The 16,053-nt window shown below is 41.6% G+C and overlaps 1 protein-coding gene across 1 annotated transcript in view; it reads left to right on the forward strand.

The window, feature by feature from the left end:
* Positions 1 to 16,053, forward strand: part of LOC128524001 (dynein axonemal heavy chain 7-like) — a 92,453-nt gene that overhangs the window by 48,784 nt on the left and 27,616 nt on the right. Inside the window, exons 35-49 of the mRNA XM_053496263.1 lie at positions 1,386 to 1,541; positions 1,987 to 2,155; positions 2,253 to 2,379; positions 2,639 to 2,858; positions 2,966 to 3,838; positions 5,001 to 5,230; positions 5,349 to 5,679; positions 5,759 to 6,105; positions 6,677 to 6,857; positions 10,612 to 10,797; positions 11,126 to 11,289; positions 11,815 to 11,969; positions 12,673 to 12,863; positions 13,088 to 13,221; positions 13,683 to 14,018. Of these exons, the coding sequence (XP_053352238.1) occupies positions 1,386 to 1,541; positions 1,987 to 2,155; positions 2,253 to 2,379; positions 2,639 to 2,858; positions 2,966 to 3,838; positions 5,001 to 5,230; positions 5,349 to 5,679; positions 5,759 to 6,105; positions 6,677 to 6,857; positions 10,612 to 10,797; positions 11,126 to 11,289; positions 11,815 to 11,969; positions 12,673 to 12,863; positions 13,088 to 13,221; positions 13,683 to 14,018 (3,800 nt within the window). The remainder of the gene's footprint in view (positions 1 to 1,385; positions 1,542 to 1,986; positions 2,156 to 2,252; positions 2,380 to 2,638; positions 2,859 to 2,965; positions 3,839 to 5,000; positions 5,231 to 5,348; positions 5,680 to 5,758; positions 6,106 to 6,676; positions 6,858 to 10,611; positions 10,798 to 11,125; positions 11,290 to 11,814; positions 11,970 to 12,672; positions 12,864 to 13,087; positions 13,222 to 13,682; positions 14,019 to 16,053) is intronic.

The following is a 16,053-nucleotide window of genomic DNA, read 5'->3' on the forward strand; positions in this document are numbered from 1 at the left end:
TGAAGGAAAGAACACCATCTTAACCATCATCGACCGGTTCTCCAAAGCCGTACACCTGGTGGCCCTCACCGGACTCCCATCAGCCAAAGACACCGCAGAGCTGATTTTGGAACACGTAGTCCGCCTGCATGGGTTCCCCAAGGACATCGTCTCGGACAGGGGGCCCCAGTTCACCGCCCGGTTCTGGAAGGCATTCTGCCGTCTGATCAATTCCACCTGCAGTCTGTCCTCCGGTTATCACCCCCAGACTAATGGTTAGACGGAACAGGCCAACCAACAACTGGAGCACTACCTGAGGTGTTTTGTTTTGGATCACCAGCGCTCCTGGGCCTGCTACCTCAAATGGGCGTAGTAAAGCGGTCGCGAATCAGGAAGTATAAGAGGAGTAAACAAACCACGATTCAGCCCATGTCGGTTCTGGTTGTCCATCATCGATTCGTGAGTACTCACTTTATTGGGTTTCGCTTTCTGATATTGAGTCTGTGTTTATAGGACGCGGGTTAAATTTGTGTTTTTCCCTTGCTCCCCTTTTGTGAGAGTCCTTAGACTCAAACGCGTGGTTATCCTACCTACTCGCCTTCTTCCACGTTTGGGTTCACCATCCACGCTACATTGGGCTAATCGCTAAAGCTAAGTCATTTGGTCGCCTAGGTTAGTTCATCCTGACAATAACTGCGACGCCTCCTCCTCTACCAGTTACCCGAGGCTGGTGTATGTAGCTGTATCCAGGAGGACTAGCTTCATTTAAAGCTACATACTCGTTTTCTTTAATCCAGGTTTCTGTTAAACAGAGTATATCAAACTCCTGGTCTGTGATAGTTTCATTAACAATAACTGCTTTAGATGCAAAAGATCTAATATTTAACAGTCCGTCCCGCCCTAACAGGCCAGCTTTGCCCTCAAACGTCTTCCAATTGTCTAAAAAAGCCCACGTTGTTTTCGGAGCACCACCTGGACATCCAGCGGTTTAGCGATCATAACCTGCTGTAAGATATGTCGCCACGTTTCATTGAAATGGTATCAGAGCATATTCTGGATGATAAGTCTGGATGCGCTCCTCTAATGCTGATATCTTTTTCGTCAGAGTGCTCACTAACACACACCTATCACAAGTAAAATTATTGCTAATGACGGAGGAAGAATGTCTACACATCCTGCACTCTACACACTGAACAAATTGGATATTATCCATTATATAGTACCTGAGTCTGAGTTTAGTTGACATCCATTCATACCAGACTACATTCCCCACCTCACAGGTGGAGAATTTTAGGACAGCAGCTTGTCTGTTTTTCTCCTCCAACCTCCAATATGAGGCTTTAAACATTTACTGGTATATCTTCAGGACAAGGGAAGATTAATTGACTCTTTTTGTTTCTCTGTAGGACTTTCTTTTAAAGCGGCTCAACAAGGATATTTACAATCCTCTGCTCATCAACTTTTCTGCCCAAACCTCAGCCGCTCAGACTCAGAACATCATCATGTCTAAGCTGGACAAAAGGCGAAAAGGTGTTTTTGGTGCCCCACTGGGACAAAGGATGGTATGAATTTTCAATACATTCTACATAGGATATGATATTACGTTGCATTTTATTACTGTTTTTATAATACATGTTTTGTTTAGATCTAGAATTATTTACTTGTTATTACTTATGTACTAAGCAGCCCAAAATATTATTAGGCCTGGGCCACACTAGAGGAAAAGCTATTTGATTTCGATCTTGATTTTTGAGTCCATATCTCGAGACAGTAAATAATAAAATATAATAATATTATTATTATTATTATTATTATATGTTTTATTTTGTGCAAAACTTGCAGAGGTTTGAGGCCATTCAATGCCATCTCTTTTTATCTAGTATAAATAGATATAATACAATTATATATACATTTTGTACAGTAGCATAGTCTTTGCATTTGGATAAGATGCTAATGCATTATTTTATTATCATATTTGTGTGTTGCTTGAATGTGTTCTCTGTGTAGGTGGTGTTTGTGGATGATGTGAATATGCCTGCGAGAGAGACGTATGGTGCTCAGCCTCCTGTAGAGCTTCTGCGCCAGTGGCTGGACCACTGGAACTGGTATGACATGAAGGACTGCTCCACAATACACCTGGTGGACATCCAGCTGATGTGTGCCATGGGGCCTCCTGGTAAGGATTAAACTCTAAGTGACATCCAGTTTTGTCTTTCACTTTTTGTTGTCTAAAGAAATGTGTCGTACTTCCTTCGTCTTTTTGTAATTCTCAGGTGGTGGGAGGAACCCAGTGACAGCTCGCTTCCTCCGGCATTTTAACACAGTAACAATTAATGAATTTGATGACAAGACCATGCAAACAATTTTCTCCAGAATCCTGGACTGGCACTTAACTATACGGTAACTATACCGTGACTGTGGTATACAAGTTATAGTGATTTCCTCTTCTGAATCTTAAGATGTATTTCACTTGTTCATTTATTTTAAACGTATAATGTTAGATCTGGTAAGTAACTGAATAATGATTAGAATAACTGCTCATAGCTTAAATTAGTATTTAGCGTATAATTCTGAATTTTCTGATATTGTGTTTTGGGTGTAGTCTTCCTTCGATTTGCATAATATTCTAAAATAAATGTATACTTGTGCTGTTTTTTAGACATTCCTTTTCTACAGCATTTGCCACACTTACAACTCAGATCGTGGGTGCCACACTGGCAGTGTATCAGTGGGCCACGAAGAACTTGCTGCCTACCCCAGACAAGTCACATTATCTTTTCAACCTGCGCGATTTCTCCCGTGTCATCCAGGGAATTTGTTTATCTTCCCCAGAGAGTGCAGATGACCCTAAAGCTATTAAACGCTTATGGGTGCATGAGGTAGGTATAATAAAAATAAAATGGAGTTTAAAACCCTAATATTATAATATTTTACTGGAGGCCTGTTCTAAGATATTGAGAAAAGTTCTGGCATAACATTGTTTTAGGTGCAGAGAGTTTTTTATGACCGCTTGGTTGACCCATCAGACCGTAACAGGATTGTGGAGTTCTTAGAAACAGTCTGCAAGTCCCAATTAAAGCAGGACTTTCATCAGCTCTTCAAGCACCTTGACTTTGACTCTGATGGACGCGTAACTGAAGATGACTTGCGCAGTCTCATGTTCTGTGATTTCCATGAACCCAAAGGTTCAGACCAAAATTACTGTGAGGTTAGTGACCTCGATCAGCTACGGCAGGTGGTTGAAGCCCACTTAGATGACTTTAACAACATCAGCAAGGCTCCCATGAAACTTGTACTCTTCCGATTTGCCATCGAGCACGTCTGTAAGATCTCTCGCATCCTAAAACAGCCACGGGGTCATGCACTGCTAGTTGGTGTTGGAGGCAGTGGTCGGCAGTCCCTGACACGCTTAGCTGCTCACATGGCTGAGGCTGAGCTCTTCCAGGTGGAGATCTCCAAGAGTTACGGCATGACAGAATGGCGTGATGACCTTAAACAAATTATGCGCAAATCAACATTCGGGGATACCCATGGAGTTTTCCTCTTCACTGACACCCAGATCAAGATGGAGTCATTCCTCGAAGATGTTAGCAATATGCTCAACACAGGTGAAGTTCCTAATCTGTTTTCTGTGGATGAGAAGCAAGAAATCTGTGAACGTATGCGGGTCCTGGATCGTCAGCGGGAGCGGGAGAAGCAGACAGATGGAAGTCCTCTGGCATTGTTTAACATGTTTGTAGAGCGATGTCGTAGTCAGTTGCATGTGGTTCTGGCCATGAGTCCAATAGGTGACGCCTTCCGAGGTCGTCTGCGACGTTTCCCTGCACTTATCAACTGCTGCACCATAGACTGGTTCCAGGTAAGTACCATTGACCGGACAGTTGGGATAATATTACTTACCTTAAGTGTTTTTCAAGTATAAGGATTTTATATTGTAATATCTTGCTCAATTATTTAATATCATATCATATCATATATCATATCATATATCATATCATATATCATATCATATATCATCATATATTCACCCAAATGAGGATGGGTACTCCTAAGGTTTCTTCCTATTGCCATCTCGGGGAGTTTTTCCTTGCCACCATCACCTTCAGATTGCTCATCAGGGACTATATAATAATTTTGATTCATACACATTTTTCACATTTCATACAAATTTTACAAATTTTCTTTTGATCGTGTAAAATTGCATTGTAACAATGACAACTGTTAAAAGCGCTATACAAATAAAATAAGTAAAAACAAAGTAAATTACATTGTATATTCGTGTCAAAGGCGTATAAGACTCACTTTGTGTGTGTGTGTATATATATATATATATATATATATATATATATACAGTAGATGTATATAGTAAAAACATAGGGTGTTCAGACCGGGTCTGCAGGTGGTCGGTGTAAACAAACAAAAAGCGAGCTTAACGAAAAAATTACAAATAGCGCCGCTGGACAAAAAACGAGCTGAGGACTCCTCAACAATGAACTCCAACCTTTTTTACGGATGGGTTAAGATTCCGACCTCGCCCCTGCAGACACCGTTCAGTCCTGAGCAAAACAAAGAGAGAGTGAGAATTAGAACACCTTTCAAACCAACGAAAACTTCAGTGCACGGACAGGCAGCTAGGGGTTCGGCTGGTTTAAATAGACACACAGGGGAACGACACAGGTGAACTTGATTTAGTGTTTTTGTGAGACATATAACAACGCAGACACACTAGGGGGAGACAAAGCGGCGGCTCAGTAATCCAGAGAACCTGATCTCATTCCCCGGGACCGTGGTGGAACAGGTGTTACAATTGTAAAGTGTCTGAACATCTAACCATCACACTTTTGTGTGGGTTCCCCATCTGTTGCCAAAACGTTGGATGCAGGTTGTGAAAAGGAAATGGAGCTTAAGTCTAGAATAGGATGTGATGATTGGGTGTTCGAAAAAAACAAATTGTTCATGTAGTAAGTAGCATGTATTCATCTGTTGCCAGGATTCACCATGTTTTTTTTTTATCTCTTTAGAGCTGGCCCGATGACGCGCTACAGGCTGTGGCGTCTCGGTTCCTGGAGGAAACCGAGATGACAGATGATGTCCGTAATGGCTGCATAGACATGTGCCAGAAATTCCACATTTCCACCATCAATCTTTCGGGATGCTTTCTGGTTGAGTTGCAGCGCCACAACTATGTCACCCCAACTTCCTACCTGGAGCTCATCTCCACCTTCAAAGTCCTGCTGGAGTCCAAGAGAGCGTAAGTGTATTTAGGCATGTCCATGAGAGTGCCACTGAGTGTGGTGTCAATTTATATAATTTCAGCTGATGGAAAACATTTCAGCATGTATATTACTTTAACAAAATATTCTCTCCAGTGAGGTAATGCAGCTAAAAGAGCGGTATGAGGTCGGTCTGGAAAAGCTAAATTATGCGTCTGCTCAAGTGGCCACCATGCAAATTGAACTGGAGGCGCTCCAGCCTGAGCTTCGCGTCGCTAGCAAAAAAGTGGATGAGATAATGGTGGTGGTTCAGCATGAATCTGTGGAGGTGGCCAAGAAAGAGAAGGTTGTTAGTGTGGAAGAAGCAGAGGCAAATGAAAAGGCCACAGCTGCCAAGGCCATCAAAGATGAGTGTGATGCAGACTTGGCTGTTGCTATGCCCATCCTGCAGGCAGCTATGTCAGCACTTGATACACTTACTCAACAGGCAAGCAAACACTTAACACACAAATACTATACATGTAAGTACATTGCGTTAACTTAAAAATTTGTCTGCTTCTCTGTAGGATATTACGCTGGTGAAGTCCATGAAAAACCCTCCAGCTGGAGTCAAACTCGTGATGGAGGCCATTTGTATCCTCAAAGGCATAAAACCTGACCGCATCCCTGATCCTTTCACCCCGGGCAAAAAGATTGAGGACTTTTGGGGCCCAGCCAAAAAGCTTCTAGGTGACATGAAGTTCCTCCAGAGTTTGCATGAGTACAACAGAGACAACATTCCACCTGCTTACATGACGATCATCCGCAACAAATATATCTCCAACCCTGACTTTGTCCCAGAGAAAATCCGGTCAGCATCCACTGCAGCTGAGGGCCTTTGCAAGTGGGTCTGTGCTATGGATTCTTACGACAAGTGAGTTTGTATAATGTGCAGACAAATAACCATCCCAAATGATAACACTAAGAGCATGCTTAACATTCAATTAAATTCAATAAAATTTTGTTTATATATCAGTTGTAACAATGGCCATTGTCGCAAAGCAGCTTTACAGAATCAAACCATTATGGAAATAAGTTCTAAAAATGCAAGGAAATATGTATAACTTATAATTAACATTTTTCCCTGAAGAGAAAGCTGGGGCTACGGTGGCAAGAAAAAAACTACGGAGAGGAACCAGGCTCAACAGGGAACCCATCCTCAGTTGGATGATATCAGATATAGCAGGGATTGCCCTGTAATTATACTGTGTTATATGCGGTGGAAAGTTCAGCCCATTAAAAAAAGAAAGAAACGCTCAATTGTACAGCCAATACCCAAGTTTGTATTGTTTTAAAATATTGGTGTGATCTTGGTATTGGTTCCGGATTCAACATGACTCATAATGGGAAAATACAGACAGCATTGTTTAATTATTCTTTAGGGCCAAAGGTGTTTGAAAAGATTACGGTGAAATAAAACATCTCTATAATATCTTCTCTCCCAGGGTTGCAAAAGTTGTGGCCCCTAAGAGAGAGAAGTTTGAGCAAGCAGAAGCTAAGCTGAACTTAGCTACAGAGAGTCTCCAAAAGAAGCAGGCAACTCTAAAGAAGGTCCAAGATGAACTGGGAAAACTTCAAGACACTCTGAAGGAGAACATGAATAAGAAAACTGACCTGGAAAATCAAGTTAGTCACAATAATAATGTGTATTTTAAAATCATGTTGTAAAATATAGTATAATTAAAAATTGCATTATGAGCTGTATCAAGTGCTGAGTATCATTTATTCATACAGTTTAAACCAATGTGTGTGTTTCCACTAGGGTTGCGCGATATGCCCATTGTCATATCGTCCTATCGTCAGCCTGTAAGATCGCCGATACACGATAGTAGTCAAAGCCCAGGGATTCTGCGTGCTGTCGCGTTGTATTCAGAGAGTAGTACATATTTTTGTGGTTATTTTTTTCATTTCATGTCTGTTGTTTTATCGATAAATCTGCTCATATCTGCGCACGCGTTTATCAGCCTTTTGATCAAAAAGTTGCACGCGCAACTCACTTTCACTTTGCACAAGGCAGTGTTTATTGTTTAGTGTATATTTAGAGGCACATAAACACAATAAAACAATTGTTTTAGGCTAACATATCATACCTCATTGTAGTTTTTTTGCACACACGCGCGGGTCCGTTACAATAATAATAAGGAAAAATCACAATAATAAATTCGGAGCAGTACTACTAATAATAATTATACTGAATGAAGAAAGCGCCGTCGAAGAAGTATCATCATTGAAGGAGAGAAGAAAATGAAGAATTAATACTTATCAGTATTTACAGTTTGAGCTCGACATGTTTATGAGCTCTGTCGCTTGCTGTCAATGGGTGACTAGGAGAGAGAACACATTTTCGGCTTCAGTAGACACACAATACTTCAGACTGAAACACGACTGCCCCCTACAGGTAATGAAGGGCATTTTCACAGCTTGTCGTGCGCAGCCGTGGCAAGTCACGGGATTCCTTTTCTTGAAACGTGGGTTTTTAATGGCGACATCTGTATCGTCCATATAGCTGACTATCGTCGATAGACGAGACTATCGTCGATAGACAATAGTATCGTCTATCGGCACAACCCTAGTTTCCACTACCCTTTCGCAAGCCGCTATCATTGTTTTTTCCCACGCTATCATGTTTTTTCTCATGACCACGAGACTGCCCCTCCCCACACAGGATGCTCATTCACTGCTGATTACTACTGGTATTTAGGAGACCTCAGCATGTGCTTCAGTGCTGAATTATCGTGCGCTTCTTAGCCCAGTTTTTCTCATGCTAGTTTATTTCAGCTTTGATCTCTTATTTCCGCTTTTGACTATTTCTTAGCAAAGTATTTAGCATAATATACCATGTTGACTGCATTTATAATTTTGAACTCTTATTTTCATTTCTTTACCACAATTCTGCCTAAAAACCTGGATTTGACGGCTAACTGCACGCTGTTGCTTTTGACTATGTGTCTGTCTAACCACCAGGATTTAATGCAACTCGGATTGCATGCACAGCTTTAAACTCACACTTTTGCCTGTTAAACCACAACTTTGCTATAACCCAGGACTAAAACCAACACACATGGCCAAGAAATTTCCCAGACCTTAATGTCTTTGAGAACTTCTGGTCAAATTCAAAAGGAGGGGGGTGGACGAACAAAACCCAAAATTCTGACAAATAAAATTTTTTATTCGTTACATACACAGTCATACACAGTATGATATGAACTAAAATGCTTATATGACTACTGATGACCTCAAGATTCAAAAGGAAAGTTTCAGAAATTAAAGAAATTAAAAAATTAGAAATATAAGAAAAATGTATATGTATAACTATGTGCAGAATATTGTTGGGGTGGCTGAGATCCTTCATGATCTTCCTGGCCTTGGTCCAGCATCGCTTGTTGTAAATCGTTGAAGGTCAGGGAGCTCGGTGTGGATGATGCGCTCAGCTGATTGCACCACCCTCTGTAGAGCTCGTCTGTCCTGTATGGTGCTGTTCCCAAACCAGGTTGAGATGTTTCCTGTCAGGATGCTCTCTAGACTGCTTAGGAACTTCTACTCCTGCACCATAAAGTCTCTCAGGCGTCTGAGGTGGTAGAGATGCTGCCGCGCCTTTTTTATCACTCTGTGTTAATATGACAGGAGCATGACAGGTCCTGCATGATGTAAACACCGAGGTATCGGAAGCTGTCCACTCTCTCCACAGGGCTCTCATTGATGATTCGTTGCTGGGGTCCGGACGTTCTTCTCCTGCTTTGTACTAAAGTCCACTATCAGCTCCTTTGTCTTGCTGACGTTCAGGAGGAGGTTGTTCCTCTGGCACCAGTTCTCCAGATTCCTAATCTCCTCCATGAAGGTCGCCTCATCATTGTCAGAGTTAAGGACAACCACAACGGTGTCGTCAGCAAACTTAATAATGGTGCTGAAGTTGGTAGTAGCTATGCAGTCGTAGGTGTAAAACTGGTACTGGAGTATAGCAGGGGACTTAGAACACAACTATGGGGGCTCCAGTGCTAAGGGTGAGGGAGGCTGAGACATGTCTGCCCATCCTTATTTCCTGTGGTCTGGCAGTTAGGAAGTTGGACATCCACTGAATCCGAGGTGCTCCAGCTGGGTGGTGAGTGTGGAGGAAATAATAGTATTAAATGCTGAACTGTAATCGACAAAAAACATTTTGACATAATTCCCCCTTTTAGTGTCCAGGTGAGTGAGTGATGTATGGAGGGGATGAGACATGGCATCATCTGTAGAGCGTTTTGAACGGTATGCAAACTGCAGTGGATCCAGTGTGTCGGATAGTAAAGAAATTATGAAGTCTCTGACCAGCTGCTCCAAGCACTTCATCACTACTGAAGTCAGGGCTACAGGGCGATAATCATTGAGGGAAGCAGGATGGGGTTTCTTTAAGACAGGAACAATGGTGGACTGTTTAAAGCATGTGGGGATTACCGACTGAGATAAAGAGAGGTTAAATATCCCTGTGAACATAGGTGCTAGTTGGTCTGTGCAGGCTCTAAAGACTCGACCTGAGATGCTAAATGGTCCTGCTGCTTTCCTGGTGTTCACTCTACTAAAGGCTCGCCTCACATCATGCTCGGAGATGATGAACGCCTTTCCGGTGTAGGCATTGCCTTCCTGACTGCAGCTGTTAGCGTTGTTAGCATGGTTAGCTTTGCTAGCGCTATTTGCATTTCTGGCTGCAGCCTCGAAGCGAGCGTTGAAGCTGTTCAGCTCGTCTTCCAGAGACACGTTCATCATACCAGATGTTGGTGCTTTTGGTTATTGTCATTAATCACTGGCTCAGGCTCCTAGAGTCACTCTGTTGGAGCTGTGACTCACGTCACTCCAAGCATTGATTATGCAAGAATGTGGTGCCTTCAGTCAGGATGTGGTCCAGATGTTGACTGACAGCATGCTAGGGCGAATTGCAGAGGTCTTGAAAAAGAAGGGTCAACCCTGCAAATATTGACTCTTTGTATAAACTTAATATAATTGTCAATATAAAGCCTTTGATACATATGAAATGCTAAATTTGCTTCAGTATAACATAGTATACCATAGTAACATAGTAAAAAAAGATCTAAAAACATTGAAGCAGCAGACTTTGTGTACTTTTGGCCACATCGGTACATTGTCAGCTCAGCATTCATGTCTGGATCACACATCACTAAAACTAAAGGTGCGTTCGAAACAAATGGATTTCTAACAACATGCCTTTTTTAACTCCCTACTCCTTAAGCACACTTTTCAAGAGATAAATGAAGTCCATTTTATGGAGTCTCTGTGTCAGGAATGATGAAGTCCTACATATTTGATGCTTTTCTTAAAGGATAAGATGGTATTGTATTTTAAAAGATTTAGGCCAAAATAATGTGAGCTAACCATTAATTTGTGATAGGTGGCCCTGTGTACTAAGAAGCTGGAGAGAGCAGAACAGCTGATTGGCGGTTTAGGAGGAGAGAAGACACGTTGGAGTGAGACGGCACTGAACCTGGGAGAACTCTACATCAATCTTACTGGAGATATTCTCGTCTCAGCTGCTATAGTAGCCTACCTCGGAGTTTTTACATCGAGTTATAGACAGGTATACACACAAACAGTGCATGCATACAAGTGAAATATTTTAAATGTATGACAACCCATCACAATTCTAAATACCCGACCTAACCAATTTTTATGATACACACTTAGCAATATTAAAATGCTTTTACAAGGATGCTGTTCAAGGTTTCATAGTTAGTTAGTGCATAGTTACATACTACATACAGTTACAAAGGACATGGTTTGTACTTTTTTTTAAGTCCAATTATAAATTAAAGCAATTTTCTCCTACTTGAACAATAAGGGTTCATTTAAAGAAAAGTGTATATATGGATGAAATATAACTTGTTTATTTGAATGTGCATTTGTAGAGTGCTACAGAAGAATGGATCGAGCTGTGTAAGGACAGAGGGATTCCCTGTTCTAAGAATGTGTCTCTAAAGCGTTCTCTGGGAGATCCAGTCAAAATCAGAAGCTGGAACATCGCTGGTCTTCCATCAGATAGTTTCTCTATTGACAGCGCCATTATCATTTCGTACGTACTTCCTCAAATCCATACATACTGGAATTGTAATTTAATTTATGTGTATGCATAGTACTGAAGTTTATGAAGCCCTGTATTTATAAAAGCCATTAAGATTCGATATTAACTTTCTGTGTGACAGCTAAAGAGGTGAACCTAGATGTAAGCCTGGGACTCCCATGAAAGCTCTGCAATAAACATCATACTGTTGCAATGTGTGCATTGTGATTACGCAGAATTTTTTTTAATTCAATTCAATTTTATTTATATAACGCTTTTAACAATGGTCATTGTCTCAAAGCAGCTTCACAAAATGAAAACAAATCTTTTGACATGTTATACAAGTGTACATAATGCATTATAAAAGAATGTTGCTGCGTCTGATTCACTGTGATCTTGGGCAAATATTACCTCAGGTGGGCTTGAAAGAGTGTTTCTTGCATGTGAATGTTCTTAAGATTCTTAAGAATCTTAGGTGTTTTTTTTTACAAAGTTATGACATGTTCCCAACTTGTTTCTTACACCCCTTCTATGTAGGAATGCAAGACGATGGCCTTTGATGATTGACCCACAGGGCCAAGCAAACAAGTGGGTAAAGAACATGGAGAAGGCTAACAGCCTGCACATTATCAAACTGAGCGACAGCGACTATGTGAGGACACTGGAGAACTGCATTCAATTTGGCAAGCCAGGTAATTTACTTTATAATTGTTTTTAAACATAATCAAAACAGAAACACAATATACAGTATTAATTTAAAAGCATTCAATTCCAAATCAGAGCTTTTATTTAAATATAATAACTTTGTTTTAATAAGTACTACAAGGAGCAGTCTTTAGTTGTGAGCTTAGTCCTTCTCTACAGTACTTAACTAAGGCTCACCAAACAATAGATGAGCTGGTAAAGATTGTCTTTGAAGAAGCCTTCTTTTTGTCATTTTTGAAATGTCTGTCACAAAGTGTTTTCACTGGGTGGGAGTTCAAGATAGAGGGATGAGGCAGAATTTCATACCTAAGTCGCCTGCAGGTTTCACAGTTTTGTGAGCTGAATAGGATGGCGCGTTGTCATGAAAAAGGGCGAACCCCCTTTGTGAGCAGTCCACGGTGCTTCACCTTGCTTTTGACCATCATTGTGTAAAACTATACTATAAGAAGAAATGTTAATAAATGTACTCATTTCCCAAGAAATTATTTGGGCAAATATTTTCCATTTTTTCATACAAATTTTAGGATCGCTCCTTATATGAGTACTGTGACATTTCCTACTATTGTATACAGTACTTTAGTTTTATAATTTTAGAAAGTTAACTATTAATGAAATAACTAGACTGTACTTATTTACTATTTCTAATGAATTGCAATTAAAGCAACTTAATGAAACTAATTTGGTTTCCAGTTCTACTGGAAAATGTGGGCGAGGAGTTGGACCCCATTCTTGAGCCTCTGCTTCTGAAGCAGACGTTTAAGCAGGGTGGGAGTGTGTGTATCCGGCTGGGAGACTCCACCATAGAGTACTCACCAGACTTCCGCTTCTACATCACCACCAAACTACGCAACCCACACTATCTGCCAGAGACTTCAGTCAAGGTGGGGCTTAAACACACATACTGTACATGCACACACATATACACACCCTGACCATTTGTATGCAACATATGTTACATTATGTTAATATATGTTGTATTATAATATGTTATATTATGTTAATACTTATTAAAATATACCAAACATAAAACATAATTTAACATATGTTGCCTGAGAAAGAATTTTCCTGTGCCATTGAATTATTCAAATTCACTTCGGATGTTTAGGTGACACTTCTGAACTTCATGATCACGCCTGAGGGAATTCAGGACCAGCTGCTTGGTATAGTAGTGGCTCGAGAAAGGCCAGACCTAGAGGAGGAGAAACAAGTCCTCATCCTGCAGGGAGCAGAAAACCAGAAGTATGACTTTTATTTCCCACTATTCCCTATTTGTTATATCTGTAGAATTTGCTTCGGAGTTTGTGTTTATCTTATGAAACTGCCTAAAAGTATCCCAGTACTAACAAACCAGCTTCATGAGGTAAAGAGATGCCTAAGTCGTGTCATATGAGAAACAAACTCTACTCCAAGAGCTTTAATTGTACAAGACAAGACATTTTTCGTTGCTGTAAAGGGACTGTAGTAGCAAACATAAAAACTTTCACTCATAACAATTTGGGAGAATGCTATTGGGAAATATTTAACTCCAGAGTGGTAAGCGTAACTGGATTCAAACTGAAAACTTGATTTAAATTACCTAATTTTCCTATAATGCCACATCCATAATAAAAATAATTAAAAAAAAACATTGTGGTATAATATTGAAGATGTTTCTGGCTTACTGTATCTAAGAGTCTGGCCCACTTTTCCTCATCTGGCAGAATGCTTCAAGAGCTCGAAGACAGGATCCTGAAAGTACTCTCGTCATCTGAAGGGAACATCTTGGAGGATGAGAGCGCTGTAGAGATTCTCTCCTCCTCCAAAGTGCTGGCCAATAATATCTCAGAAAAGCAAGCTGTAGCTGAGGTGACGGAAAAAAAGATTGATGAAACACGTTTGGGCTACACACCCATTTCAGTCCACTCTGGCATTTTGTTTTTTTCCATCGCTGATCTGGCGAACATTGAACCCATGTACCAGTACTCACTCGGCTGGTTCATCAATCTCTTTAACTCATCCATCGACAACTCAGGCAAGAGTGAGGTTCTGGAGCAGAGGTGAGAAGCTACATGAACTGTTTTGTTTAGCTGAAATTTTGTGTATTTTATGCATATGTTTTGTGTAATTAGTCAGTCTATCAGAGATTCATTTGTTAGTTGCTTCAAATCATTTTTTTTTTTATCTGCTTTCATGGTTACCTTTTCGCCATAAAAACCTGCAGCTGATCATTAACTGTTTCAAGGTTTAATGTGTCACACATTAAAGTTTAGCACAATAATATTGTCAAAATGGAATTCTTAATTTTTACTAACAAGATACAATGTATTTCTCCCCTTTGTGTATTACCTCTTTTGCTTAACATACATTATGTGCATGTGTAATCAAGTATTTTAACTAGTAAAAGCCATAAAATGTAGATGCATTTTCAACTTACAAGAACGTCTCGGGTTACTTTGCTGTAACCCTGTTCCCTGAAAAGGCGGGAACGAGATGCTGCGTGAAAACGCTATGGCAACATCTTGTCATGTTGCCAGTTGTGAAGCATGTGTGTATCAGACACGCCAAATTTTTAGCTTTTATAACCTCGGTGGGTGACGTCATCTGATAGGACGCACCTGCACGTTATAAATAGGAGTGAACCGGAAACATTCCTCAAATTGATTTGTCTGAACGGACGTCCGGTCACGTAGGCAGTGCGGCATTGGGACGCAGCATCTCGTTCCCGCCTTTTCAGGGAACAGGGTTACAGCAAAGTAACCCGAGACATTCCCTTTTAAAGGCTACACTCGATGCTGCGTGAAAACGCTATGGGAACGAGAGTGCCAACGCCGCCGCACTGCAAGTGTCTGGACTCCAAGGTTGTGTAGCGTGTGCGCACAAGGCCGAGAAGGTCTCAGAACTATGTCTGGGTAGCTGACTCGAGGACCCGTGAGCCCGGAGTAGCATGAACATCCAGACTATAAATGTAATAAATGTGTGCGGAGAGGACAACCCTCCGGGTCACACACTTGCTGCAGGGAAATACCTCTTGCTAGTGCAATAGATGAGGCGATCCCCCTGGTTGAATGAGCCCTGATTCCTAGAGGCGAAGTGAGCCCACACGCCTCATAGGAGAGGGCAATAGCATCTCTCACGCAGCTGCTGCCCCAAAACATGTAAAAGCTGCTCTGACTTACGCCACTGGCTAATGCGGTGGACATAAATCTGAAGAGCACGTACTGGACATAGTAAGTGAAGTCTCTCCTGCTCCGAAGCTGTAAAGGCGGAGGACAGAAGGCTTCAAAACAATAGGATGCATATTGGCAAATGTGTGCGGAGAGAACCAACTCTCCGCGTCACACACTTGCTGCAAGGGAATACCTCTTGCTAGTGCAATAGATGAGGCGATCCCCCTGGTTGAATGAGCCCTGATTCCTAGAGGCGAAGTGCGCCCACGCACCTCATAGGAGAGGGCAATAGCATCTCTCACGCAGCTTGCGGCTTCAAAACATGTAAAAGCTGCTCTGACTTACGCCACTGGCTGATGCGGTGGACGTAAATCTGAAGAGCACGTACTGGACACAGTGAGTGAAGTCTCTCCTGCTTCGAAGCTGTAAAAGGCGGAGGACAGAAGGCTTCAAAAACAATAGGGCATAAGCTCTTCTAGGGGAGGCAGCCCTAGCACTTAGAATAGTCTTAATTACGCTGGCTGGAAGACCAGCTTGACTTAGTTGGTCCTGTTAAGGGACCGCCAAGGCGTCCAGACGCAGGGGCTGGAAGTCAGAGAGTAGTAAAGGGGACATTTGGTGATCTTGCAAGGCAAAGAGGTCCACCTCCGCTACATGAAATTTTCCCAGAATGTAAATCGCCCTGAGGGACAGGAACCTGGTGCGCTAGCTATTTAGCGGCGCAAGCACAGTCCGCCCTGGCGATTAATATATGAGACTGCCATAGTGTTGTCCACCCGCACTAAGACATGGTAGTCTCAACTGCTGGAGGAAGTGCTTTAAGGCCTGAAATAGAGCCATGATTTTGAGGCAATTGATGTGCCACGCAAAAAAAGCTCCCTTGGGCTGGACGGTCATTTAAGACCGCACCCCAGCCCACGAGGGA

The sequence above is a fragment of the Clarias gariepinus genome, chromosome 5 (genome assembly GCF_024256425.1).
Source record: "Clarias gariepinus isolate MV-2021 ecotype Netherlands chromosome 5, CGAR_prim_01v2, whole genome shotgun sequence".
Classification (NCBI taxonomy): Eukaryota; Metazoa; Chordata; class Actinopteri; order Siluriformes; family Clariidae; genus Clarias; species Clarias gariepinus.